This window comes from Pseudoliparis swirei, chromosome 8 (assembly GCF_029220125.1).
Source record: "Pseudoliparis swirei isolate HS2019 ecotype Mariana Trench chromosome 8, NWPU_hadal_v1, whole genome shotgun sequence".
NCBI classification, from domain to species: domain Eukaryota; kingdom Metazoa; phylum Chordata; class Actinopteri; order Perciformes; family Liparidae; genus Pseudoliparis; species Pseudoliparis swirei.
The window spans coordinates 4,572,121-4,599,875 of record NC_079395.1 but is presented as its reverse complement, the minus strand read 5'-3'; the positions used below and the strand labels follow the sequence as shown (position 1 = coordinate 4,599,875).

General features: G+C 43.3%; 2 protein-coding genes across 2 annotated transcripts in view; one reads left to right on the top strand and one right to left on the bottom strand.

The window, feature by feature from the left end:
• The window catches only part of tep1 (telomerase-associated protein 1), a 34,628-nt gene extending 11,219 nt beyond the window's left edge, over nt 1-23,409 (top strand). The window contains 37 exon segments of the mRNA XM_056420622.1: nt 405-526; nt 726-839; nt 1,001-1,118; nt 2,438-2,626; nt 2,844-3,031; nt 3,141-3,282; nt 3,985-4,164; nt 4,275-4,367; nt 4,740-4,875; nt 4,974-5,133; nt 5,723-5,856; nt 5,953-6,041; nt 6,735-6,849; nt 6,953-6,979; nt 7,065-7,272; nt 7,822-7,942; nt 8,564-8,688; nt 8,767-8,866; nt 8,981-9,136; nt 9,815-10,027; nt 12,247-12,303; nt 12,410-12,545; nt 13,240-13,491; nt 13,660-13,811; nt 14,707-14,817; nt 14,964-15,068; nt 15,838-15,967; nt 16,073-16,158; nt 16,866-16,992; nt 17,566-17,696; nt 17,784-17,905; nt 20,796-20,939; nt 21,479-21,578; nt 21,668-21,857; nt 21,962-22,044; nt 22,463-22,567; nt 23,007-23,409. Of these exon segments, the coding sequence (XP_056276597.1) occupies nt 405-526; nt 726-839; nt 1,001-1,118; nt 2,438-2,626; nt 2,844-3,031; nt 3,141-3,282; nt 3,985-4,164; nt 4,275-4,367; nt 4,740-4,875; nt 4,974-5,133; nt 5,723-5,856; nt 5,953-6,041; nt 6,735-6,849; nt 6,953-6,979; nt 7,065-7,272; nt 7,822-7,942; nt 8,564-8,688; nt 8,767-8,866; nt 8,981-9,136; nt 9,815-10,027; nt 12,247-12,303; nt 12,410-12,545; nt 13,240-13,491; nt 13,660-13,811; nt 14,707-14,817; nt 14,964-15,068; nt 15,838-15,967; nt 16,073-16,158; nt 16,866-16,992; nt 17,566-17,696; nt 17,784-17,905; nt 20,796-20,939; nt 21,479-21,578; nt 21,668-21,857; nt 21,962-22,044; nt 22,463-22,567; nt 23,007-23,126 (4,881 nt within the window). The 3' untranslated portion in view covers nt 23,127-23,409.
• A 1,819-nt stretch (nt 23,410-25,228) lies between these two features.
• On the bottom strand, nt 25,229-26,890 carry LOC130197743 (tripartite motif-containing protein 16-like protein). Its single transcript, XM_056420610.1, has 2 exons — nt 26,593-26,890; nt 25,229-26,358 (listed from the first exon to the last, which is right to left on the bottom strand). The coding sequence occupies exons 1-2, from the start codon at nt 26,888-26,890 to the stop codon at nt 25,229-25,231; spliced, it is 1,428 nt and encodes a 475-aa protein (XP_056276585.1).
• Nucleotides 26,891-27,755: the final 865 nt, after the last annotated feature.

The window sequence follows — 27,755 nt, the reverse complement described above, 5'->3', positions numbered from 1 at the left end:
TATCTTTATATCGTCAATAGACACACTTTTTGTTTTACCTTCATCATTATAATGTAAATAGTTATTGCGCAATATTTTGGCTACAGAATATTGGGACCATCTGTGTCTAGATTATACGCTTAGCTGTCTCTGGGGAAATTAAGACTATTTACAGGAAAACAGGAAGAGAAAACGAAGTTTTGTACATAAATTTAAAATTATTATTTAAATATAGAAATGTCAGCGATGACTAACCATCACGTTATTGTTTCTCATATTATTATTTTTAGATATTTATTTTTAAAATCCTTTTCAAATAATTTAAAGTGAAAGAGAGTGGTGTCTGTTTATATACGTGACTTTGAAGTTAAAATATTCTTTAAAAAACTATGAAAAGAAAGCCTGATTTATTTCTCTGTGTGCAGCTGGCGTCGGCCCCAGCGGGCCTGTCCATCACAGAGATGGAGATCCGTCAGTTCCAGGCTCTTTACCCCGAAAGCGCGCAGCAGCGCATGTTCTGCTACTTCCGAGACCCAATCATCAACAAGTAATCCACGCTGACGTTCACACATCACCACTGGTCGAAACCGTTCTCTTCACGCATTTACAGTTTGAACAAATGAGTCGTGGGATGTAGATTTCTTTGTAAAATATTTGTTTTCATCAAGTGGTTTTCAGTGTTGTCATACTTTACCGATTTCTGGAAATCAACGTGTTTTAATTTTTTAAAAATGGATTCTTCTCAGATCAGTTCCGGTGGCTTGGAAATCTGACTTTGTCTCTGAATCAAAGGAGGCGGAGTCTAAAATGGCGTCTCTGAAGAGACGGATCCAGGCCAGTAAAGTCAAGGTCACTGAAAAGTGAGTAACATCTGTCATCTGCACTGACGCTGTTGCATTAAAACAATAGATCAATATACCTTTTTGGGAATATTTATGACTTTTATTTTGAAGGCCGTATTTGTGTTTTTTTCAGGATCAACTGAAATAAATATATTTTTAAAACTGTCTCCCTGTCATAGTTACTCGTGTGAGTGGGGCGGCGTTGTGGAGGGGAAGCCACACCTGAAGCACCTGGAGGGCTTCGGCAAGGCCGTGCTGGAGGACCTGTGGACGGCTGTCGTCAGGCTGTTTGTGGAAGTCAGTCACTTTGGCCATTCATTCAATTCTTCGTCATTTATACAACACAATGTGGTATTTTCATGCTTCTTTTCTCATTTTGTGAAACCCGATATTAAATAGTGGTGGAAGAAGTACTTAATAAGTAAAGGAAGAAATGCCAACAAAAATATACTCAAAGTATCAAATGTACTTTATTATGCAAAATGATCCGTGGAAGTATTATATTTTTATATTATTGGCTCATTATTAAAGATGTGTAAATTATATAAGTGGTACTTTAAGTAGAGCTTCTTAATAATTGCTACTGTTGAACATATATATATATCTATTTCTACATGTATGTATATATATATATACAGGACTGTCTCAGAAAATTAGAATATTGTGATAAAGTTCTTTATTTTCTGTAATGCAATTAAAAAAACAAAAATGTCATGCATTCTGGATTCATTACAAATCAACTGAAATATTGCAAGCCTTTTATTCTTTTAATATTGCAGATTATGGCTTACAGCTTAAGAAAACTCAAATATCCTATCTCTAAATATTAGAATATCATGAAAAAGTATACTAGTAGGGTATTAAACAAATCACTTGAATCGTCTAATTAACTCGAAACACCTGGAAACACATTTTCAAATGTTTGATTTTTTTTTGCTGTTATAAATCTTTTTTTTTACTTGGTCTGAGGAAATATTCAAATTTTATGAGATAGGATTTTAGAGTTTTCTTAAGCTGTAAACCATAATCAGCAATATTAAAAGAATAAAAGGCTTGCAATATTTCAGTTGATTTGTAATGAATCCAGAATGCATGACATTTTTGTTTTTTTAATTGTATTACAGAAAATAAAGAACTTTATCACAATATTCTAATTTTCTGAGACAGTCCTGTATATGTAAATATCTATATTTCTATATATATATATATATATGTATATATATATTTCTACATGTATATATATCTGTGTAAATATGTAAATATATTCTGTATATATATTTCTACATATATATATGTATAGTGAGAGAGAAATAAATATATATATATTATAATGCATCTTTTATAAAGAGGTCCATATGTTTGGTCTGTAAAAGCTCAATCTGAAAAGAGATTAGTAAAAAGTATAATATTTTAACTAAGGTTAAGGTCAAGTATAAAATACCGTAAAAGAAAAATACTGTACAAGTTCTTAAAATTATACTTAATACTATGCTATAAAAAAAAAATATATATATTTTCTGAACAGTTGCCTAAATTATTGATTGGTATCATTTCAGACTTCCTCGATAAATTGGACCACATGTCCCGTAAACCGTAAACTCTTCTCCATGCCGCAGGAGGAGGTCGATGTCGAGGTTTTGTCCGACGTGACGGAGCAGGAGGTCCACCAGGAGGCGCTGCGGAGGCAGTTCTTCGGCCGGGCCAAGCTGCTGTCTGGGGCCGTGGAGATAGCGGAGCAGGCCCAGAGCAAAGGAGGGCTGATGGTGGTGGAGGGCGGAGCCGGAGAGGGGAAAACGGTCTTCATGGTACATTTATTTAATTGTATTCTACTTCTATTCTTCTGTCATGAACTATCATGAAAATAGAATAAAAGAAACGCCACAAGGAGACTTGCTTGTTCTCTAAAATCTTTAAATATAGGAGCTACACTGAATATCATCACTCAGACTCCCATGTTTTTTACATTTTTCCTCTCAATATCACCTGATAGTGTAATGATGTCTGTCTCTCTCTCTCTCTCAGGCTGCTCTAGCAGACAGCCTCAGGACCGGAGCAAAGTCCAGGAAAAAACTCGCCTGCGATGTCATCTCCTACTCCACAGCTGCCAGCCAATCGGCACACTCGGTGGAGAACCTGCTGCGATTCCTCGTCCAATGTCTGAGAGAGATGAAAGGGACTCGGGTGGCATCGCCCCTTCCCCGTTCTTACAAGTAGCTCGATTTTTTTTATTGTCCTTTTTTAAATAACTTGCCGGTGCTTCATGTTGTCGACTCACTGACGGCTGCTCCCTTTTTCTTTTTAATTGTTTTTTAATTGCAGAGATCTGCTGTTAGAATTTCACTCCAACTTGAGTGGCGTGAAGAAGACAAAACCTCTGGTGCTGCTCATTGATGGGGTGGATCTTCTCCAAGATGGCAGAGGTCAGCTCAGCTGTGATTGGATCCCACAGGAGTTGCCACAGGTCAGTTACATGGACCGGAAATAATCACTTTCTAGTGAGGATTTGTAAAGGTGCCGTTAATATCACTAAATTCACATAGATAGAACAGATTTTTGTCAATTTCACTGAACAAAAAAGAACGCGTCAAAACATTGTAAATGACAAAAAGAAAAACTTAAATAAAATAGAAAAGAATAATAAAAATATAATAATGTAAATACAAATAAAGAATAGACAGACCACCAGTAGAAAATATATAGTAAATAATTAGGGGGTCATAAATCAATTTTTGATATTCTTTTCCGGTCAGCTGAGAGCATTACTCATCTTTTCCTTGTATACAGTCCATTTCCCCCAGTGTTGTTCGTGGGATCCTCCTTTGATCCTCGGCAACTTCTCATTTCATACCTTCAAATTATTTTATAAGCGTGTCAGCATGGCGTATTTGTCATGTCTCCAGTCTCTTCGTCGTTCTAATATTTCTAACAGGGTAACAAAACATGTATTATTGACCTTTTTTAAAAGTTTGTGTTGCTTTATTGTCATTGTTCCGAACAAGTAATTTAAATATGAAATGCTAACAACAGAATTCCTTGGACTTTGCTTGCCCATACTTGGCCAATAAAAGAGATTCTGATTTTTTTAAATTATCTGTGGTTGAGTTTCTGGGTTTTCCAGCTCCAGTAAAACTCAGATTGTGTGTATTTGTGTTCTTCTCGTCAGGGTGTTTGTTTGGTCGTGAGCATCATATCCAAAGCGGCGCTGCTCCAAACCCTGGCCAAGAAGAAAAGCACCGTGCTGTTTGCCCTGGGACCGCTCACCATGCCCGACCGGAAGGAGATCGTTCAGAAGGGACTGGACTCCCTCGGGAAGAAACTCAGTGACTCTGCCTTCAACAACCAGGTTCCTCTCATGTGTTTGGCCCACTAGACATCACAGGGTCCACATTCTGCATCTGTGCACCAGGCTGCCTTGCTCAACAGTTCGCCCCCACGCTCTTTTAATCCGTCCAGCTCCAGACGCTGATAATGAAGAAGGGAGCAGTGAGTCCTCTCTACCTCCACCTGGCCTGTGAAGACCTGAGGAACTTTGCCACCTTTGATAAGGTGCAATAACACTTTTTTTTAAGACACTCACACTTTGTTTTTCCACTGTTGATTTCCACTGTTTGCAAAGATCGGGTTGGGTGGCTGCTTACATAAAACCTTCTTAAATTGCTAGCAGCTGTGTGAAATACTGATGACAGGGCCAATTCACTCAGGAAGGGATGCATGAAGGTAAAAAAGGGTTTCAGAAACAAATAGAAATCAACGTCTGTCCTGTTTTACCTGTTGAAACCAGCCTTTTCAAACAAGAATAACTCTCTAAATGTATTAAATAGGGCTGTAAAAAACAAACAAAAAATCTAAATTCTTGAACGGTTAGAACGACCCAACTCGGTGCATGATCATCACCCGTCCTCTGTCTGTGTGTCTTAGTTGAAGGAGAGCCTGCAGGGCTTGCCTCAGTCTCTGGGCCAGCTGGTGCAGCACAGCCTGGACCGACTGTGCTTCGAGTACAGAGGCCTGCCGGGACTCCGCTGGGCTCTGGCGGCACTCACCCTCAGCTCCACCGGTAATAATATTTAAAGGGATATTACAACCTAAGTGGTCATTTACTTTTTTTTTTTGGTCGCCTCAGCATTTATTGTTCTCCCCCTCCTTGATCATCAGGCCTGAGGGAGAGAGACTTGTACTCTGTGCTGAACACATGCAACGACTTATCCTCGCGGGATGGACGGTTCTCGTGGCAGGAAGTGCTGCTTCTGTTCAGGAAGCCCAAGGGACGCGTGCCCATGGCAACTTTCACCCGGATAGCGCAGAGTCTGCAAAGGTATCTATACCATTTTATTTTATTTTATTTGAATTTTTTATTTAACCAGGAATAGCCTCATTAAGATTAAAAATCTCCTTTCACAAGAGTGTCCTGGCGAGCAGTAGCACATTAAACAAAGTTTCTTGCATGCAACGTAAAACAGTGACACACAAGAAAAAAATAAACTTTTTTAGATCCCAGCATGAGTAAAACTAAGACTCAAGTCATCATATCCCAATTCACACAGGAGCACATACCTCTGTCAAAAAACATCTACGACCAGATGAACCTTCCTCCAATTCTTTCAATCTATTTTTAAAAACACCGAAAGAGACGTCGGGTAGGACAGACGCTGCCGTAACCTGTGGCAACGCTCTCTCCCTACTCTACTTTGGTTGCTTGTGAAAATGAATCTCTGAGATGATGTCATCGTATCAGCTTGTGAACATTTTTTTTTTGTTGCACCTTGCTGTCTGTTTTTTAATCCTTTACGTTCATGTACTGTGATTTGCAATCGCAATAAATACACATAATCATTACAATTCCATTGTTATTTCAGGCTAGTTTGAAATATAGTGATATTAACCCTGTGGATCCTTATCTGCAGCCTGATTGGTCCGTCTCATTGCAACACCACTGACGACATGCTGGCTCTCACCCATCCGGAGGTGAGGAAGGCCTTCGAGGACTTTATCCTCCCATCAGAAAGCCACAGAACCAGAGCTCACCTCATACTGGCAGGTAAAGTACACACAGTTTTCACACAGTATGCGCATTAGTCAATGTATTTATTATATTGGACTTGGCATCATATCGCCGCCCCGTCTCTTTACGCAGCTCATCTGTGGGCGCTGGCCGACCCGCAGGGCACGGACACCTTTCTTCACTGTGAGGCCAACTCGGTGATGCACCTGCCCTCCAACCTGGTGAGTCATCATCCATCCCCACTCAAAACACAAGAGCTTTACCACATGAGCAGCAGAGACAGGACTTGCCATCCAGGGAACCAGCTCTGTTTACGTACTCACTAATAAACTCTGTCATCAGTCGGTTTTTGGAGAAAAAAAACTTCTTTAGCAGATGAGAAAGTAAATAAGATGCAATCAGACATCGTGCAGACTGACGCTCACCTGCACTCATGACAAGCTCCAGTCGTAGACCTCCGTCAGGTAGGACTCAGGTTTCAGTTCATCCTGCCTACCTGCTCTTACTTTCTCCTCCCTCCTCAGTTTAGATCATTTTCAATACGTCATTATGACTTTATGGTGCGCAAAAACATTGTTTGAAGTATTTGTCAGTGTTAGTGTTTTTTAATAGCACTTGGAGCCAAATAAAATGCTCAATTTCAGCACAATTGGCTCGTTGTTTCTCCAGTTTCTTTTGATATTGCACTAACATCCCCAATTCATCGTCACTGTTGTGGTTTTTATATTGTACAAACATGTTGCTATTCTGTTGTCTTCAATGTCTTTTTGTATATTTATCCTGTTTATTTGTTGTGTGTGTGTGTGTCCAGAGTTAAATTACATGCATGTGCACATGTACATGGCCAATAAAGCTGATTCTGATATTCAAGCTAGATTTTAACTGTCTTTTTTTATTTATTTGTCTTTGGTCAGATTCAAAGTGGCCAGCTGGAGATGCTTCACTCTCTGCTCTCCAGCTACTACTTCCTGTATGCGAACGTGCGCCACGGCCTCCTGCACCACCTCAAGGAGACCTACAGCTTGTACGGTGAGCACGCCGGATGAATATTGTACGACGGATGACTTTAAAATTGTTTACATGGGCAGGTTTACTCGTGGCTAAACTTGTGTAATGTGGCCTCTCCTTGTAGACGACAAGAATACGTCTGCACGCTCATGTAAGTGCTTAACAATCACTCGCACACATTCTTGCAGAGTCTGTTTTATTCCTCCATCAGTCACGTTTCTCTCTGTGCTCTTCAGTCGGCAGTCGGGCTCGGCTGGATGACTGCCGGAGCTTCCTGCGGCGGCACGGCCCCCTCCTCTCCTCCTGGCCGGCTCTGTTCATTCAGGAGGCCCTGAACGAGCCCTCTGAGACCTCTGCTCACACCTGGGCGCAAGGCCTGATGGGAAAGGGAGCGACCCGGGTGGTCGAGTGGCTAAACAATGACAGCAGTCTCCAGGAAAGCAGGTAAGAGGAGCCTCTGTAATGCGGTTGCTGGATTTTAGGGGAGGCATTTAATGCACGTCTTCTATTCGTCATTGAGAATTATTTATTCAAAAATATGGTTTTATCCCTTTTTTAAGCTTTTTTCTTTTCAGTCTTCTTCAGTTTTTTGTCGCTTTAACCTTTAAAGCACAGGTGTCAAACACATGGCCCGCGGGCCGAATCCGGCCCGTCACATCTTTTGATGTGGTCCCTGACGGCCTGAAAGACGCATGGTCTCCTTTTCTTAAATAAATTAAAGAAAAAATATCCTGCGCTTTTATTTTGAAGGTTTCAAATTAAATGGATTTATGTTATAATATTAGAGACATTTTTTATGTACAATATTTGTACACTCAAATAAACAATAATCAAATGCAAAGAGAGCTGTTTAACAATATGTTTGAGGAGTTTATAAAGTTACCACCGGCCCTTTAAGAGGCAGCCGTGATATTGATGTGGCCCACGGTGAAAATGAGTTTGACACCCCTGATGTAAAGGAATGCTCTGAGGGTCTCGTGTGTTTCCTCGCAGCGAGCTGGTGTCGACCTTCTCCTCGTCACCGACCTGTTTGGTCGGGAGCTCGGATGAAGAGCTGATGGTGGTCGGCACCGGACAGGGGACACTTCATTTCATCAACACCCAGACCGGAGAGGTACAAGATTCGTGGTTTTTCTTATTTTAGCGTAGCAATCCTGTCCAATCGCGTGTTTGCTGACACATTACTCATTGTCCGTTCACATTCTGTAAATTTACACACGCACGGGAAAGCACAGCAAATATGTAGTAACCCGATTCCGATGAAATCCACGTGGATCACCTCAGCGATCAGATTTACTGACCTTATCTCTCCTGTTCTGCCGTCACACGACTGTCACAGTGACGCTTTGAAATCTAGCTGGTGATATTGTGCTTCTCTAGCCCGCTTCAAGGTTTATGTATGATTTTTAAAAGTTTAAAAAAAATCTGATTCCTGCAGAAATTGATGAGTACACCTAAACACTAAATGTCAATAAGCCATGTTCTATGAAAAACATGCACGTTGAGATGAAAACGCCACAGAAGTGCCAATATAATAATACATTTAATTTGGAGGCACCTTTTAAGTCACCCAAGGTCACCTTACAATAAAATAATACAGAATAAAAGATAAGAAGTGAAAGATAGAAACAACATTAAAACAGTTTACGTTCACCGAATCGACGAGACTCTTTACTCTGGAATCTGGATACGTCTCCGTTACGACATATGAACCTCTTCTCCCGGCTGTGAACAGGAAGTGAAGTCGTTGGTGAGCAGCTGCGACGGCATCTCGAGCTGCGTCTTCCTCAAGGACGGACGTCTCGCCACCACGTCCTTCGACGGGCGCATAGAGATCTGGGACGTCGCCAACGGCTGCAGGTGAGAGGATTGCTCCGCGTCTCGAAACCGGGCCGATCTTCAGATGTTTGGGTTGACTTGTGTTGCTCCTCCTTGCAGGACTGCTCTGATTGAGGGCCACACTAACGTGATCACAGCCAGCGACATCACTGCAGACGGGAAGCACCTCGCAACCGTGTCCTTGGATTTCACGCTGAAAGTTCGTTTCAAACGAATCACATTTAAGCTGTAAAATCTGTGATTTAATTGTGCATTTAAATTGTCAAAATGATCTAATTATATTATGCTGACTGAATTTTGTTCTACTTTCAAGGTTTGGTCCTCGGCTAAAGTCAACGAGGTGGCCGCCCTTCTCAGCGACAGTCCTCTGAACTGCGTGACCTTTGACCCCGAGGGCCACCTGCTGGCTGCTGGTTGCTGGAATGGGACCGTGATTATGTGGAACTGGCTCCAGAATACCCCGCTAACTGTGAGTGGTTAAAGTTAGTCGTCAAGTCAGTTTAATGCCCACTACTTCAAATATTTAAATGGAATATTTTTGAAATAAACAACATTTTAAGATTGACACTTTAAAGCAGAACTCCACTGCATATCAAAAGTTGAATAAAAACCTTTAGTGGCTCCAGATGGAGCTGTGTACAATCTGATAACGACAACCACAGGTCTTATTTTAGGCATCTAACCAAAACCCCATTTAAAAAAAAACACACACATTGACTTTGAGACGAGGAAACCAGCAGTAACTTCTGGGTTTTATACCTGCAGCACTCTATAAATCCATCACTGTTATAGCACACATTAACTTCCAGCCAATATTGCAGTGGTTGAGTTGCATTGTGGGTAATGTAGGCACCAGGGCTTGGCAAAGGAGGAGAAATGTGTGGGAATAAAGGACTAACTCTGGTCCTGCTGAATCAGAATTAAAAAATATATAATTCTGAGACAATGTTGGTGTGTGTGTGATGCTAAATTCTTAAATGAGACTTGATTGTTTAGTTTCCTAATCCTTTAAGTGAGATATTAAGGTGGTGTATTATTCATCCAGAAGTAGACGGGTATTCATGGTATTTTATCATTATTAGTATTAAATGCGTCCAACATGTTTTTTTTTAAACAACCTCTGTTCCTCTTCTGTCCGTTCCCTCAGTCCCTGACCGGTCACCAGCACTCGGTGCGCAGTCTCTCCTTCTCTCCGTCCTCCTCCATGCTCTGCTCCGGCTCTCTGTCCGGAGAGGTCAGGGTGTGGTCGGTGCCCACCTCCACCTGCGTGGGATGTTTCCAGGCTCACTGCGGAGCCACGGAGGCCCTTACCTTCCTGGATGGAGGGAGCATGCTGCTGAGCGCCGGCTCCGATCACACGGTGGGAGAATGAGAATGATCTGCACATCCTGAACCATAAATGTAACTCTGCAGGCTTGAGTGGCTTGGATTGTAATAATATAATTACTTCACTGACTTAATTACTACACAACTGCAATTTGTTGCCTTAAAAAAAACGGCCACAGCGAAAACAATTTCCACAAGTGTAAGACTGTAATATATGTTCTCCTCGGTTTGATTGATTACATTAGTTTAAAAAATAAAATTCACTAACTTGTAGAAGACATCAAGAGATTAATAAAAAAATAAAACATTTTTTAACTAGAATGCTGCATCCAACTGAAGCTCAATGCAGAAAAAGTACACCGGCACCCTTTCTTTCCTTTTATGTGCATTTTGGGCAACATTATCTTTCTTTAACATTAAATTTCTCATACATCTTCATACATCTTTTTTTTTTTTTTTTTTTTAAAGTTAGCTGCTGATTTCATTGCACCCCCTTTAACATATATTTTTAATCTTTCCTTACTTTCAAACGAAATTCCCCTTATATGGAAGTCTGCCTTTGTTCTCCCCCTGTTAAAAGGAGGAGACCCCACACTTTTAAATAATTACAGGCCTATCTCCAAACTGTCTGTTTTAGCTAAGACACTAGAATCCCTTGTGAGTGAGCAACTTAAGGAGTTTTTAATCATAAACAATATTTTATCTGTCTATCAATCAGGTTTTAGAAAAAAACATAGTACAACCACAGCAGCGTTAAAGATAGTAAATGATTTTATTGAATCTTTGGACAATAAACAACACTGTGCAGCCCTTTTTATTGATTTGTCCAAGGCTTTCGACACTGTCGATCATGCAGTAATGAAGCAGAGACTTCTTACTATTGGACTGTCAAAACATACTGTCTGTTGGTTTGAAAATTATTTATCAAACCGATCACAGTGTGTACAGGCTGAAGGCATCACCTCGAGTTCTCTTGATATAATAAAAGGTGTGCCACAGGGTTCAGTCCTTGGACCACTTTTATTCACAATTTATATTAACAGTATCGGTCAAAATGTGCCAAATGCCAATTTTCACTTTTATGCAGACGATACTGTCATTTCCTCTGCTCCTACACAGCATCAGGCTCTCTTACACTTACAAACAGCCTTCGATACTGTGCAACACTCTTTTAATGTGTTGAAATTATTGTTGAATCCTGATAAAACGAAGTTGATGATGTTTACAAACTCAAAAACAAAGCCATTAAACCTTCCAGCTATGATTTCATTTCAGGGCAATGTGATTGAGTCTGTATCATCATATAAATACCTGGGATTCTTGATTGATGACTCTCTCTTTTAAACCTCATATTCAGCAACTTGTTAAGAAGTTGAAAGTGAGGCTGGGTTTCTATTTCGAAATAAGTCTTGCTTTTCTTTTAATGCTAAAAAGAGACTTGTTGCTGCTACTTTTATGCCTGTGATTGATTATGGTGATGTCTTATATATGCATGCATCTTCTCAATGTCTCCACTCCTTAGATACTGTCTACCATGGAGCATTGAGGTTCATCACGAATCTTAAGGCTCTGACTCACCATTGCTCCCTGTATGCGAGGGTTGGTTGGACTCCTCTGTCCATCCGGAGACAAAATCATTGGCATGTCCTTATTTATAAAGCTATTCTCCACGTACTTCCATCGTATCTTTGGACGCTAATTCAGCTGAAAAACCCTGGAAGCTACCATCTTCGCTCTGTGACCTCTGCTCAAGGCCTCTTGCTCTCCGTCCCTCACGTCCGTTTGGAAATGGGGAAAAGAGGTTTTAAGTTTGCTGCTCCTGCGGCTTGGAATTTGCTGCAGACAGACCTGGGTCTCCGGGAGCCGGTCTCCTTAGGTTTTTTTAAAAAATAGATTGAAAATATTGGAGGGAAATTCATCTAGCTGTCGATGTTTTATATGACGGCGGTATGTGCTCCTGTGTGAGCTGGGTTGTGTTGGCTTGAGACTTAGTTTTGGTTTTATTCATGCTGTGATTTAGTTTTTCGTTTTATATATTGTCTGTCACTGTTTTATGTTTTATGTTGTATTGTATAAACTTTGTGTGACGTGCTGCTGCTGCTGTCTTGGCCAGGACACTCTTGTAAAGGAGATTTTTAATCTCAGAGGCATTTCCTGGTTAAATAAATAAAATATAGGATTATTATTTCCGTTGTCACTTATCTAAATAGCTATTCGAACTCCTTTTTGTGTTTTTGCTCTTCTGTAAAACAGCTCCAGCTCTGGTCAGGAGGACTCGGACGTTCAGTCACTACGTTTAAAAATAGTCACGTAAGATCAAAACAACAAATTGCTATTTCGGTGAAAAATAAAGAATATATTTATTAAAATTGTTCTTCCTCTCTTTAAAATCCATCCTCTCGTTTTTCTGCTTCAGTGCGACTACGAGCCTCCTCTGAAGAAATGGAAGTCTGTGACGCCGGAGCCGGCTGCTCTGTGCGTGGCTGTGAATGGAGAATATGCTGCTGTGGGTTACCACGGCGACGGCATCAGGCTCTTCAGTCTCGACACGGGTCTGTTTTTTTTAGATTGGATCACTGGAATCAACACCAATCTGAGCAAATGGGCAAATATACATATATATATATATATATATATATATACGCTCTAGTATATATATATATATATATATTTATATTGATGTCTAAAAGAAAATAATGTTTTTAGTCTGTATAGGTTTAGTCTATTAATTCTTAAATATTTCTCCAGGACCAACACTTCCCAGGCTATATATAAAGCTCTTTATATTTCTTACACTTATATTATGTCCATATTTTCTGTCTTGCTTCTGTCTTTTATCTTAACATAGTGCTGCTGAGGAAGGGTGCTTTTCAAATATAATAAAACAAACTTTACTTCGTGAATTATTCACTTACCCGATGAGGAAATGACAGTTTCCCCCAAAAGTCCAGGAGACTGACAGGAGACTAACCTCAGTGAAGTTACATTACATTTTTCAATTCATAAACATAAAGCCAGCCATGAGGGATCCTCCTAAAAACACTTGTAGCAATATGTCAAGGACATAAAACACAAGAGCAAAGCCATAAAACAGTGAGAAGAGTACGATGCAAATGGAGATGGACACACAGCACATAACCTACTGGTTATATTGAGGTGACTCATGCACTTAGATCTTGAACACACCTCTATTTCTGTATAAAAATTGCACAAAATGACTGTAACAATTGTAATTTTCAATCGTAGGGAAGAAGGTCTGGGACTCCACGGACCTCGACGTGTCCATCCTGAGCCTGATGTGGGTCGTTCTGGACCCCGGGCAGACCGAACCCGCGATGCTGCTGTCTGGAGGAAGTGACAAGCGTGTGAGGGTCTGGAAGAAAAAAGATGAAGAGAAGGGACTGCTGGGAGGCCTGGAGATGTGGGGGATGTTCTGTGGGCAGTCGGGTGCCGTCCTGGCGATGGCTCAAAACTCCACATTGCTGGCTACAGCTTCAGGTAAAAACATGACCATACAGACGTGGCCTTTATTTAAAGGGACAGTGTAGGATTTGAGTGGTGAGACACGCTGCTATGTTCTCATGTGTCCCTCAGGTAGACGGTACTCTCTCCTCAAACATCGATCGTTCTACTAACTGTTGTGTCTGTATTCCCCGTGTGAATCAGAGGACTTCTCCATCGCCCTGTGGTTGTTGAGCGATCTGGCCGCCGAGGCCTGTATTGACCCTCGTGCGCTTTTGAGGGCTCACAGTGGAGCGGTCACCTGCCTGGCCTTCAGCCCCGATGGGGGGCGGCTGCTCTCCGGTGGGAAAGATAAGGTGCAATGCGTTTGTCTGGCTGTATTAATGACGACAAATATTTGACACGTGGATAATTACAGATATGTAGTTATTTTTGTGCAGGAAAGATGTATTTTTGAAGTTATCATTGCACTGGTTGCCTCGATAAAAAACCAACATTTATGATGCTTACTTTTTTTCTTTTCTTCATCGAGATAATGTCAAATAAAGGTTTTTTTAAATGTCGATTCATTAGCCAGAGATAAAACGCTTAACATTAGGCCATAAACAAACTACACCAAGACTTCAATGTCAGCAACACGAAGCCTTCACATTTTTATTTTGTACGCTTCTTCTACAAAAGCCTCTTTTCCTATTGAGTGTGTCCTGTCTCCCAGAACAGGAGAATCACAACAAGGCTTCATGTTCCACGTGACGTCCTCTGTCCTCTCATTTAACCTCAAGCCTATTTCCCCTTTATCACTGAGGGTATCAGGCCATCGTTGGCATCGAAATAATGGAATTTTATGATTTGTGCATCTATGTTCTGTCGTTCCTTTGCTGGATTCGCCCAAAAACAGTGATTATTGTATGCTGAGTTAATCAATCACCAGTTTATGAATTAACTTTCCCTCAAATTGACTATATAACACAATATGCTTTCAGTTGCCAGTTTATTTGGTACATCTAGCTAAAGCAAACTCTGCTATACATCTAACCGTCACGAAGCTCATAATGTTCAGTTTTTTATTTAAACTGTTTTTGTGCAGCGTTGATTAAAATTGACGGTCAATTTAAAGGATGTCTGTGCCGTTCGACTGTGTCGCGTCATACCGATCATCGATGAGGTCATCGATGCGATCGGGTAATTTATGCGAGTAGCTAACAGACGTGTCGGTACGACTCGGAACTGACGGGTGTGTCTTTGCTCCAGGCCCTGATGGTGTGGGATGTGAGCTCCACCTCCTCCGCTGCCCTCTCCAAATCGCTCCTTCACTCTCACAAGGACTGGATCACCAGCTGTGTCTGGACTCCGGACTGCGTGGTAAGTCTTCATTGATGCAAAACTAAGTGACCCCCCCCGATGAGAGCCATTACCCAGAAGAGTCCTGTGACTTCACTGTTATCTACAGCACTGTGGTGTTAATGCAAACGCGTCTCCACCCGCCTCCCCCGTCTTTTGTCACACAGATCAGCTCCTCCAGCGACGGGAGGCTTTGTTTATGGGATGTGCCGACGGGCCGATGCATCGGAGAAATCGCCTTGGGGAATCCTCTGACATCCATCTGCTGCCTTGTGAGAATAATCTACATTTGAATATGAAAGATTACACAGGGTGTGTTATATGTTTATTTTATTCCAGAGTCATGACTGTGTAATGATTCCTTCTGGTCACATGACATCTGTTGCTTGTGTCCATCCTGGAGAGGGATCCTCCTCTGTTGCTCTCCTGAAGGTTTCTTCACTTTTTTTCCCCACTGAAAGGGTTTTTTCTATTTTTTGGGAGTTTTTCCTGATCCGATGAGAGGTCAAAGGTCAGGGATGTCGTATGTGGACAGATTTTAAAGCCCTCTGAGGCACATTTGTGATGTTGGGCTATACGAAATATACTGAATTGAATTGAATGAGTCCATAAAGCAACAAATACAACAACAATATATAAAATAGAATACGAGGACACAGGTACAATCACTGCAGTTCCCTCTTGGTTAAAACCATACAAACAATGTTCCAATGTGTCCAGAAACAAGAAAAACACCTCGTATCACACAAAATGTCATTATAGAAGCCTTAACTGAGTCATTTAATTAATATTTATATTGATATATAAAATTCCTCCACACAGCATGGAAAGTGGGAACATTACGAGTCACAAACATACGACTTGTCCACCTGGGAAGCTTGAGCCAGATTCTGAAAGCATCATTAAATATTATTCTAGTGTTTCCTCCCCTGAAATACCTCGTTATGTGTTGTAAGTGGAGCAAATGAGCCTCTCTTTGTGAACTGTCTTTGCCCTCGGCCTCATGACGACGGTCTTTCTGCTGCTCGTGTCTGTGAGCAGGGCCGGTACGTGATGGCCGGCTGCGCTGAGGGAACGCTGCATGTTTGGAACTGGGAAACCAACGTAGAGATCTGCCACATTGCCGCGCACAAGAAGAGCATCCACCACTGCTCACTGCTCCCCAGTACAGGTACACTCCCATGGGAGTGCACACGCCTTGTCTCTCCCTCTTTCTGTCACATTGACCGGCACAATGAGGAAAACAAAGTTATTTCATTTTTTATTTGTTTTTAAGACCAGAACAAAGAAGTCAACCCAGAGGAAATGACGGTGTTCACGGCTTCTGAAGACGGCACCGTGCAGCTCTGGAAACCACTGCAGGTCTGTCGGTCAAAATACAAGTTAACCCAATTTAGTCAAATATTTCTGGCATCATAATTTACATAACCAGGCACGTGCACAGATAGACCCCTTGAGGTGCTCAAGCTCCTCCCCTTTTGACCTGGATGAGAAAAGTGCCCCTTCTGCTGGAGATTGTTTTCTTCTTCTTCATTAATAAGTATTTAAGAATAAAAAATACTCTGTCATCATTTCCCTTCAAATGTGTTTTGGTATCTGACGGGGAATTTATTTGAGTTCTTGGGAGAATTTTTGCCCCGACGCTCACGAGCCCCCGCCGCACCCCCTCCCTCCTCCTCCTCCTCCTCCTCCTCACGCATTTATGATATGGCATTTTTCGCTCCTATCATTTTGTAAATCAAAATAAATTGTAAAAGTAAACATGTCATTTTGTTCAGCTCTCATGTCTTCTCACGACACAATGTGTTTCAACCAATTACGTGCTAACTTCAAGTTACAGTGATCAATAGATAAATAATTCTGGCGACAGGGGCCTTTTTTTTGTTGGTTTGAGCACCTGCCCCCAAACATGTCTGTGCACGTGCCTGTACATAATTGTTGTCTTACTCACATTTTCTTTGTTTGATTGCATTGCATGTAGATCAAACCAATGACTTCCATAGGGTGCACAATGTAATGCAATGTTTTTTGTTGTTCTATGGGCCTCCTCCCACACTCTTTGCGTACAGGTGGAGCACCACGGCACCTTGCAGGGTCACAGCGGCGCCATATGTGGAGTTATTTGCAAAGAAGGACTCCCAGAATTCCTCACAGTTTCTAAAGACCGCTCGTTGAGACGCTGGACGTGGGCAACGGGTAAAACTTTATATTCTACCTTCAAATAAGAAAGTGAACATTCAAGAGATGCACAAGTAGAAAGGTGCTGTAAAACTCTCTTTAGTTAATCCATTCAAGTCAACTGCAAATAGTTTTTAGTTTCCTGAATAAAGACCTTCTACTCTCTGCAAATACAACTGAGAATCCATATTTCTGTCCTTCCTGTCTTGTCTCTGATGGACTAGTGTCTTCAAGTCTTCCTTTCAGGCTGCATTACCACCTTCACTAATAAGGGGAGGGCACGCGGATGTCTCTTGAGCTACATTCATATCGAGTCTGATCGTCTCTCTTCTGCTATCTGGACAATGAAAAGAAACAAGTTTTGTTTTAAAGAAAGTTTAGTGAGGAAAAATCAACCTGAAGGCCTCAAAAAATTGTTTTTGGGAAAAGTGAGAGATTCACTCACGGCCAATATTCTGGTTTTCAGGTCACGCACATCATTTTAAATCACCTTGGTTTGTATTTATTACTCGTCTGGAGACATGTGTTTGTGTGTGTGTGTCCTTTTTATGATGAAAAGTGTCCCGGTTACCCTCTGCGTTGTCTTTTCAGAGGGTTCTCCCAGCCTCAGAGGACCAGTCGGGGCTCTGTGCTTCTCTCACAGTGATGCTTTGCTCCTCGCTGGATATGAATCCGGTTTGCTGGAGATATGGCAGCAGCACGCCCTGGTCGGCCAGAAGCAGGTGAAGACATGCGCCACAAGATAAAGGACGTGTACAGGACACGTGTGTTTTTCTGTGTTCATCACACACTGTGTGTGTGTGTGTCAGGCTTCAGACAGCTCCATCACAGCCATCTGCTCGATGCCTGATGACCAGTTTGCCGTCGCCTACACGAAGCTCACGGTGGACGTGTGGAAGCTGGTGTGGAACCAACAACGCAGCGCCGCAAGGTAACCGACGGCAACCAGTCGTCATATATGGTTTACTTTTATTCAGTCGTAGCTCTGAACTAATTCTCATTTACTTTCTTATTTCAACAATCTAATCTGATTTATAGCGCATGTATCCAACTCCGTATTTGGCAGTGAAACAATGCAGAATAAGGGACATAACATGGATTAAACCAAGTGTCCTCTCCCGTTCTCTTATGAAGACGGTTGTTCCTGCACATTGATATTTAAATAGTCAATTGGGAAAGTGATCCGTTTTCTGCATTGAAAATGTTTTTTTAAAGGCTAAACGCAAACAAATATGTCCTGAGGCGGGCGTGAAAATCACACAAAGCATGTTTTAAGACCAACACATACGTCTTTCTGCACGCTCAGGTTTGAAAATTAAAGTCACAATCAGCAAAACACATTTTGGGGTCGAGTTTAGTTTAATTTATGAACTGGATCCCCGTTAGCTGCCGCTTTAGCGGCCGCTAATCTTCCTGGAATCCGCAGAAAGGACAACATGTAATACATGGCGCGAAATAAACATTTAAAAATAGTACAAACGGAATAAAAATGCAGTCGAGGACCAGGATGCATATTGTGCAGTACATCAGTAATTTATACAAAGAAAGATCAGATGGCGACAAAAGGGATGGAACATGTCCAGGAGTTAATATCAAGTTGAGTTAATTCTATGGAGACTTTAAACGTCTGAGACGAGAGGACACGCTGACCGAGGACACGCTGACCGAGAACACGCTGACCGACCACACGCTGACCTAGGACACGCTGACCGAGGACACGCTGACCGAGGACACGCTGACCTAGGACACGCTGACCTAGGACACGCTGACCTAGGACACGCTGACCTAGGACACGCTGACCTAGGACACGCTGACCGAGGACACGCTGACCGACCACACGCTGACCTAGGACACGCTGACCTAGGACACGCTGACCGACCACACGCTGACCTAGGACACGCTGACCGAGGACACGCTGACCGACCACACGCTGACCTAGGACACGCTGACCGACCACACGCTGACCTAGGACACGCTGACCGAGGACACGCTGACCGACCACACGCTGACCGAGGACACGCTGACCTAGGACACGCTGACCGAGGACACGCTGACCGAGGACACGCTGACCGACCACACGCTGACCGAGGACACGCTGACCTAGGACACGCTGACCTAGGACACGCTGACCGAGGACACGCTGACCGAGGACACGCTGACCGACCACACGCTGACCTAGGACACGCTGACCTAGGACACGCTGACCGAGGACACGCTGACCGAGGACACGCTGACCGAGGACACGCTGACCGACCACACGCTGACCTAGGACACGCTGACCGACCACACGCTGACCGAGGACACGCTGACCTAGGACACGCTGACCTAGGACACGCTGACCGAGGACACGCTGACCTAGGACACGCTGACCGACCACACGCTGACCTAGGACACGCTGACCGACCACACGCTGACCGAGGACACGCTGACCTAGGACACGCTGACCGACCACACGCTGACCGAGGACACGCTGACCTAGGACACGCTGACCTAGGACACGCTGACCGACCACACGCTGACCTAGGACACGCTGACCTAGGACACGCTGACCGACCACACGCTGACCGAGGACACGCTGACCTAGGACACGCTGACCTAGGACACGCTGACCTAGGACACGCTGACCGAGGACACGCTGACCGAGGACACGCTGACCGACCACACGCTGACCGAGGACACGCTGACCGAGGACACGCTGACCGACCACACGCTGACCGAGGACACGCTGACCTAGGACACGCTGACCTAGGACACGCTGACCGAGGACACGCTGACCGACCACACGCTGACCTAGGACACGCTGACCTAGGACACGCTGACCGAGGACACGCTGACCGAGGACACGCTGACCGACCACACGCTGACCTAGGACACGCTGACCGACCACACGCTGACCGAGGACACGCTGACCTAGGACACGCTGACCGAGGACACGCTGACCGACCACACGCTGACCGAGGACACGCTGACCTAGGACACGCTGACCTAGGACACGCTGACCGAGGACACGCTGACCTAGGACACGCTGACCTAGGACACGCTGACCGACCACACGCTGACCGAGGACACGCTGACCGAGGACACGCTGACCGAGGACACGCTGACCGACCACACGCTGACCGACCACACGCTGACCGAGGACACGCTGACCTAGGACACGCTGACCTAGGACACGCTGACCGAGGACACGCTGACCTAGGACACGCTGACCTAGGACACGCTGACCGACCACACGCTGACCGACCACACGCTGACCGACCACACGCTGACCGAGGACACGCTGACCGAGGACACGCTGACCGACCACACGCTGACCGAGGACACGCTGACCGAGGACACGCTGACCGACCACACGCTGACCGACCACACGCTGACCGAGGACACGCTGACCGAGGACGCGCTGACCGAGGACGCGCTGACCGAGGACACGCTGACCTAGGACACGCTGACCGAGGACACGCTGACCGAGGACACGCTGACCGACCACACGCTGACCGAGGACACGCTGACCGAGAACACGCTGACCGACCACACGCTGACCGAGGACACGCTGACCTAGGACACGCTGACCGAGGACACGCTGACCGAGGACACGCTGACCTAGGACACGCTGACCTAGGACACGCTGACCGACCACACGCTGACCGACCACACGCTGACCGACCACACGCTGACCGAGGACACGCTGACCGAGGACACGCTGACCGAGGACACGCTGACCGAGGACGCGCTGACCGAGGACGCGCTGACCGAGGACACGCTGACCGAGGACACGCTGACCGAGGACACGCTGACCGCTCGTGTGTTCCTGTCGCTCGCAGCCTGCTGAAGGTGACCACGTACTCGGTGAAAGAGAAGGTGGTCCGCCTCAACTTCTGCACGCTGCTGATGGCCGTGTCCCACGCCGGGACATTATTTGACGTCACTAAAGACCTGGAAAATAATTGGCAGCACAGAGTTACGAAGTAAGGCGTCAGTCGACTATTTATTATTTGCCCGGGGTTTTAACTAATCATTGTCAAAGTTTAACTTTATCAGGTTGTTGTTTTTTATTTGAGAGAAAACTCTTTTTCCTGAAATGCGTGATGTGACTTTGTAGTTGAATGTTTAGGAAACTGTCAAATCAAACAGAAATTTTTTTGCCCTTGAAGTATTTTTAAAACAAACTCGCTTCCAGATATTTGTCACTTTTTTTTAGAAAATATCCAGATTACATCGCAAACATCCATTAGATCGCTCCAGTGAGCTGAAAGTGGTGATTATTGATCATTTAATGCACAGTAATTAACTTCATAAGAGCCCTGTATCCGGTCAGAATACTTACTCTAAATGGCAAAAGCTCGTGAATACAGGGTTTTATTTTGAAATGTCATATTAAAGTTTCAATCTCTGCTGCTTCTGTTGACACGCAGCTGAAACACTATGGGGGGGGGGGGATTAAAAAAATAATAATAATAATGAAACCGACCGTAAAGCTTTCTGGTGTGTTTGTCTTATGATGCAGTTGGGAACGACGTTGCCACATTTTGGGGATGATCCGCAACGACGAGAAAAGCATGTGGCTCGTGGGCGAAGAAGACGGAAAAATCCAAATTGGCTTCATTGTGAGTTTCGACAAACGTATTGTCGCTCTCAAATATGTGTACCGCGCACTTAATTTAGAGTGAATGTTGATCGTCCTCTCTTTCCTCAGTTTGCTATGGGACCCAAAAATTCTTTCAACTCAGCTTTCAGCATGATAAACCTGAAAGAAGACGAAGACAAAGAGGACGACGAAGAGAAGGAGGACGAAGAGGACGACAAAGAGAAGGAGGACAAAGAGGATGATGAAGCGGAAGAGAAGGAGAAGGCGAGATCGCTAACGGCTGGAACTGTGGACAAAGGTACGAACATATGTTTCTGTTTCCGTTTCCGGATAATCGCACAATAAACAAACAAATAAAAAGCTGAAATTCGCCTGACTCAAATGTGCTGTACGCTCTTTCAGAGTTTGTGGTGTGCGGCGACGTGAAGGGCAACATGTGGTTCAACAAGCCTCCGGAGATTTCCTCGTGGAGCAGCAGGAAACCTGTAAGAGCCGAGAGACTTTTTAAAATATATTTGTAGAGGTGTATAACAAATGCTTTGCGTCATGGATTGATTTAGTTAATACACTGTTGAAAAATGACCACCTCGATGTCCAAGATCTCACGGTGACGTCTACGGATTCCAACAGTCCAAAACCTAAAGAGATATTTAATTGACTGTAAAGGACGACAGAGAAAAGCCACAGAAACTCACATTTATTGATTCTTCTTCTCTTGTTTAAATAGTGGTTTTAACGTGCCCTTAATATAAGGCTCAGGTAACCAGTAGAAGAAGAATTTAAAGCAGCTGCCGGCCAATAACCAGCAGCTGTGTGTGTTCTGACCTGGATAATAAATAAGAATAGTTTTCCGTTGCTTCACTCTGTTGTTTTTAATGGCGGTGTTGATGTTTTGGTCTCCAGGCTCACAGCGACAGGATCAGTGCGCTGAAGCTCACCGACCGCATCATCGTCTCGGCCTCCCACGACCGGACGGTGAAGCTGTGGGACCGAAACACCAAGAAACAGGTACGTCAGACAGTGCGTTTACATGATGGTATAATTCTAATCTTGCTTTAGTCGGACTATGCTATCTTTTGGGGGATCTGCTGTTATCCCAATATACATGGCAGTGAGTAATTCGAATCATTGGCCGAAAGCATGTCATATCCGATACGATAGGTGGCGCTGTTTTCATTACAACTCGTAATGAACCCGCACATAGTCAAACAAAGGTGTTTACATGAAACGGATAATTCGATTTCAGTCCGACTAAGCCAGTTATTCGAATGCGTGTAAACACGGTCAGAGTCTCTCGCGAGAATACCGACATGTTGGGAAGAAGACGCTGAAAGGTGTGTTCTCTCTCCGATAAATTTCTTCCTTCACGTTCATTTTTTAAAATCGATTTATTTTAATTTTATTGGTCTTATTTTGCCTCCTGCCCTCTCTCTTCCTCTTCCTCCAGGTGGGCATGTTTGTGTGTGGAGGTCCTGTTCTGCATTTGGAGGTGAACCCTGTGAACCCGACTGAACTGGTTTGTGGCGATGGACTGGGAAAGCTCTACTTCCTCTCCTGGAAAGAGTAATGCTCAAGATACGAGGCACTAAAGTCAGCATTTAGGAAGAAATGCTTAAACGCTACGGTAATTGTCAGTAATGTTTTGCTTCCTCAATGACAATAAATATGCGATTATAAGCATCTTTGTGATGATCACAAAGATATGTTAAAGTGTCTTTAATTTCAATCAGGGAAATAACTTGCAAATGTAACAAGCAGGTATATAAAGCCTTAAAAATATCAGTTATAGTTTTGTGTGAGCTGAATTAAGTAACGGTTTCTCTGTAAAGAAATAAAAAAATTGAACTCTGGCATCTGATTTTTTTCCTTTGATAATAAATTCAATGTTTACATTTTGTTTGTTTTTTAAAGACCAAATCGGAAAACATGAGTTTACCCCAAAATGATTGTATGTAATACATTCTTTACATTCAACAAATAGTCAAACATATGTTGATTAAATTAGTATTATTTATTTGATATACTTTGGACCTGAAATGTGTGGTAACATTCTGGTTATTGTCATATTTAGTTGACGGCAGATTATTGTATTTAAAGGCAGATTAAATCAAAAGCAGGCAAATTAGATTTGATTGCTAATCGACACGTTTAAAGAAAATATAGATTCTGTGTAGTTGTGAGACATTAACAGCTACACCAAAGAGCAGCTTTCGTCTGCCTGATGGAGCTAAATCTAAAAAAAAATTATTGTGTTTCTTGATGACATAATCCTATTCCTTAAGACGCTGGAAGAACAAGAAGCCAGGCTGATGCAAGTTGTACTCCGTTTGAAAAAACACAGGTTAAAACTCTGAGAAATGCACATTTTTGCAGAGAAACATCAGGTACCGGGTCATGCAGTGTCTCGGACCGACGTGGAGATGGACCCTGAAAAAGTTAATGCCTTAAAAACATGGCCAGTACCTCGTGACTTGAAATACCTGAGATCCTTCCTGTTTTTTTCTGGGTACTCCAGTCACTTAATTAAAAACTATTCTAGTGTACTTAACCCCTGACTGACCCGCCCCTGTTTTACATGCACAAGTCGTTAGTGGGGTGAGGAGCTTCAGGTTTAGACCTTTTCAGTCAAAAGCAGAGTCGTTCACTGAGAACTGCTGTTGGGGTTTCTCAGAGTACAGTCGTATGGTTTCTCTAACCGCCTCTAAACCTGGAATTTGATTCTTTAAACCTGTCTTTGTCCTCACTCCTGAAGGATTCTTCTATGTTCAGCTTCAGTGGTGTGAGTTTAACTGTTCACCAAGGTTTTTATTTATATTTTTGTCTGTTTAAAAACTAGTTTTTTCGACTATTAAGAATCACGTCATCAAACCCTGAGGTCCGAGCTGAAGCCAAATGAACATGAACCCAGCCATCCTTTATCTGATATGTGTGGATGTAAATGATTGGTTGTAAAAATAAACAAGTGATATGAAAATCTGCTAATTTCTCTGACAAAGATGTTTAACGGACTGACTGATAAGTGCTCTAAACATAAACTCTGTACTTTGTGGTGTTTCAGGAGGAAAACTGACTTGGTTAGTAACATATTAGTTTCATATTTTATACATCAGCTCTGGATGAAACTCTGGAATCAAGACGAGGGGAAAATACTTTGTTCATGTTTGTTTATTCATCATGTAAACATTCAGTAAGTTCTCACATCAGTAAAGTCTGTTAAATGACTCTTGATCAATGATTTCAAGGACAGATTCACTTGATCCACACAATCAGTTTGACCTGAGACTCAGCCACATTAAAGATAATCATGATGATATTTAAAGTTCACTAATGGCTCAAAGGTCTGCCAAAAAATACAGGAAATTAAAGATTTCTATACAAATGCAAAATATCGTGGATAAAATTGAAATGTTCACGCAGAGAAAAGTCAGGTAAACTAACGTCATCATGAGCAGTGAGAGTCTCTATGGCTAAAGAGACACGGGAAGGAGCGCCACCTACAGGAACTCAAATATTTACAGACCAACTCATGAGAAGATGTCAAAGTAGCATCCAGATTGTTTGACTGACAGCTGATCTCAGTGCAGTGAAGAAACGCCTCAACAATCAGCCCTCAGACACAAACATGGAGACTAAATGAGTTCAAGCGTTGAACCCTCAAATGACTTCTGTCTACTTTAGTTTACAAAACTCAGCACTGTATCCAAAGGAATAATAAAGACTAAATCCAGCGTGGAGAGGCTGAGTGAATGTGGTCTCGACTCTGTGGAGGAGAGTCATGGTTGCATTGACGCTGTAGAAGGACAGAATACCTGCTCTGTGGTCCAGGTACACTCCAATTCTGGTGGACACAGGACCTGAGACAGGAGTGTGGACTTTGTTGTGGAAAAAGATATAACTTTCTTTGAGACATGTCAAAGCCCAAGATTGGTTATTTACTCCAAATACACATTCTTCCCCTTCCCCCTTTCTGGGGATATCCTTGTATGCGAGTGCTACAATAACTCCTTCTCCTCTCCACTCCACCTCCCAGTAACTACGTCCTGTCAGACTCTCTCTAGTCAGGACCTGTAAGCATTCTTTGAATGCATCTGTGTGACTCGAAAAAGTCTGTTGTTCTTTCTTCAACGTTGCTTTTTTGTTCCCATCCGATAGTGACAGCCACGTGTGTGCTGTGTTTGGATCCAGAGTGATTTCACGTGAATATTTTAAGAATCCAACTCTGGTCTTGGGCTCTGCTACTTCACTCACCGTCAATGAGACGTCTGTCCACACCAGTTCATCACTGTCTTCTGAAACAGCCGTTGTCACGTCCTCAAAGTATCTCAGAGGACAGATGTTGATGCTGGATGAGTCTGTAGAGTCACTGGATGAGTCTGTAGAGCCACTGAGGGGTGACAGTGAGGAGATGCTGTGGAGAAACTGGTTGAGATCATCTGTCTGTGAAATCTTCTTCAGCTCAGCGTCGTTCCTCTTCAGCTCAGTGATCTCCTGCTCCAGCTTCTCCTGAAGCTCTTTAACTCGACTCGCTTCAGTTCTCTGCTGGGATCTGACCTGCTGCTTCAATTCAGATCTTCTTTTCTTCATGAAACGGATCAGATTAGCGTAGCTCTTCTCACTGTCCTCCACTGTTTTGTTAGCAGAGAGATTGTAGGCCTCCACCTCCTGTTGGAGCAGCTTCAGGTCTTTCTCTCTGTTCAGGATTCTCTGCTGGATGTTTAGTCGACTCCCCTCCAGCTCCTTCTGCCTCTCGCTCCTTTCTTCTGCAGCTAAGACTGTGTCGTGGCCTTTGTGTTCATCCATTAAGCAGAGATAACAGATACACTGCTGATCATTACGGCAATAGATCTTCATCACCTCATTGTGACGGGAGCAGATGTTCTCCTGGAGCTTGTTGGAGGGGTCCACCAGCTTGTGTTTCTTTAATGGAGGTACATCATAATGACGCTGGAGGTGTTTCTCACAGTAAGAAGCCAGACACACCAGACAGGATTTAAGGGCCTTCAGTCTCTTCCCAGTGCAGACATCACAGGCCACATCTTCAGCTCCAGCATAGCAGTGATCAGCAGGAGCAGCTTGGAGTCCAGTCTTCTTCATCTCCTCCACTAAATCTGCCAACATGGTGCTCTTCACCAGGACAGGCCTCGGTGTGACGGTCTGCCTACACTGAGGGCAACTGTAGAGTTTCTTCTGATCCTCTTCATCCCAGTGGGCTTTAATACAGCTCATGCAGTAGCTGTGTCCACAGGGAATAGTCACCGGAACCTTCAGGAGATCCAAACACATCGAACAAGAGCAGATTTCCTTGTCCAGCTTCATTCTTTTTGGACCCATATCGACTTGTCACAGTGTCTCTGAGAGAGTTGTTGTAGTCAGGCTTAAATCAAACTCTGTGCCTTTTGTTCCTCCTCATTTGAATACATTCACTGATTGGAGCTTTTCAGCATCTGCCCTATCTGATGTTGGTTACACCCATATTCACACTTGCATATCAGTGAGGGGGAGGGAACAAGAGGACAAGCAGACAGATTCAACAAGTCGGTTCAGATTGTTTTTGATTCCATCTAGCGATTTTACTTTATTTTAATTAAACCCTTAAAAGGAATTAAGTTTGACTGACGGTTGGATAGAATACTGTCAATATTAAAACATCACCTTAAAATAAAATGTTAAATGTTCAGGAAGCATTAGAATGACTCGGCTGACTTTAATTTAAGACGCTGGAAGGACAAGAAGCCAGGCTGATGCAAGTTGTACTCTGTTTGAAAAAACACAGGTTAAAACTCTGAGAAATGCAAATTTTTGAAGAGAAACATCAGGTACCGGGTCATGCAGTATCTCAGACCAACGTGGAGATGGACCCTAAAAAAGTTAATGCCTTAAAAACATGGCCAGTACCTCGTGACTTGAAATACCTGAGATCCTTCCTGTTTTTTTCTGGGTACTCCAGTCACTTAATTAAAAACTATTCTAGTGTACTTAACACCTGACTGACCCGCCCCTGTTTTACATGAACAAGTCGTTAGTGGGGTGAGGAGCTTCAGGTTTTGACCAATCAGAGACCTTTTTAGGCAGAAGCAGAGTCGTTCACTGAGAACTGCTGTTGGGGTTTCTCAGAGTACAGTCGTATGGTTTCTCTCACCGCCTCTAAACCTGGAATTTGATTCTTTAAACCTGTCTTTGTCCTCACTCCTGAAGG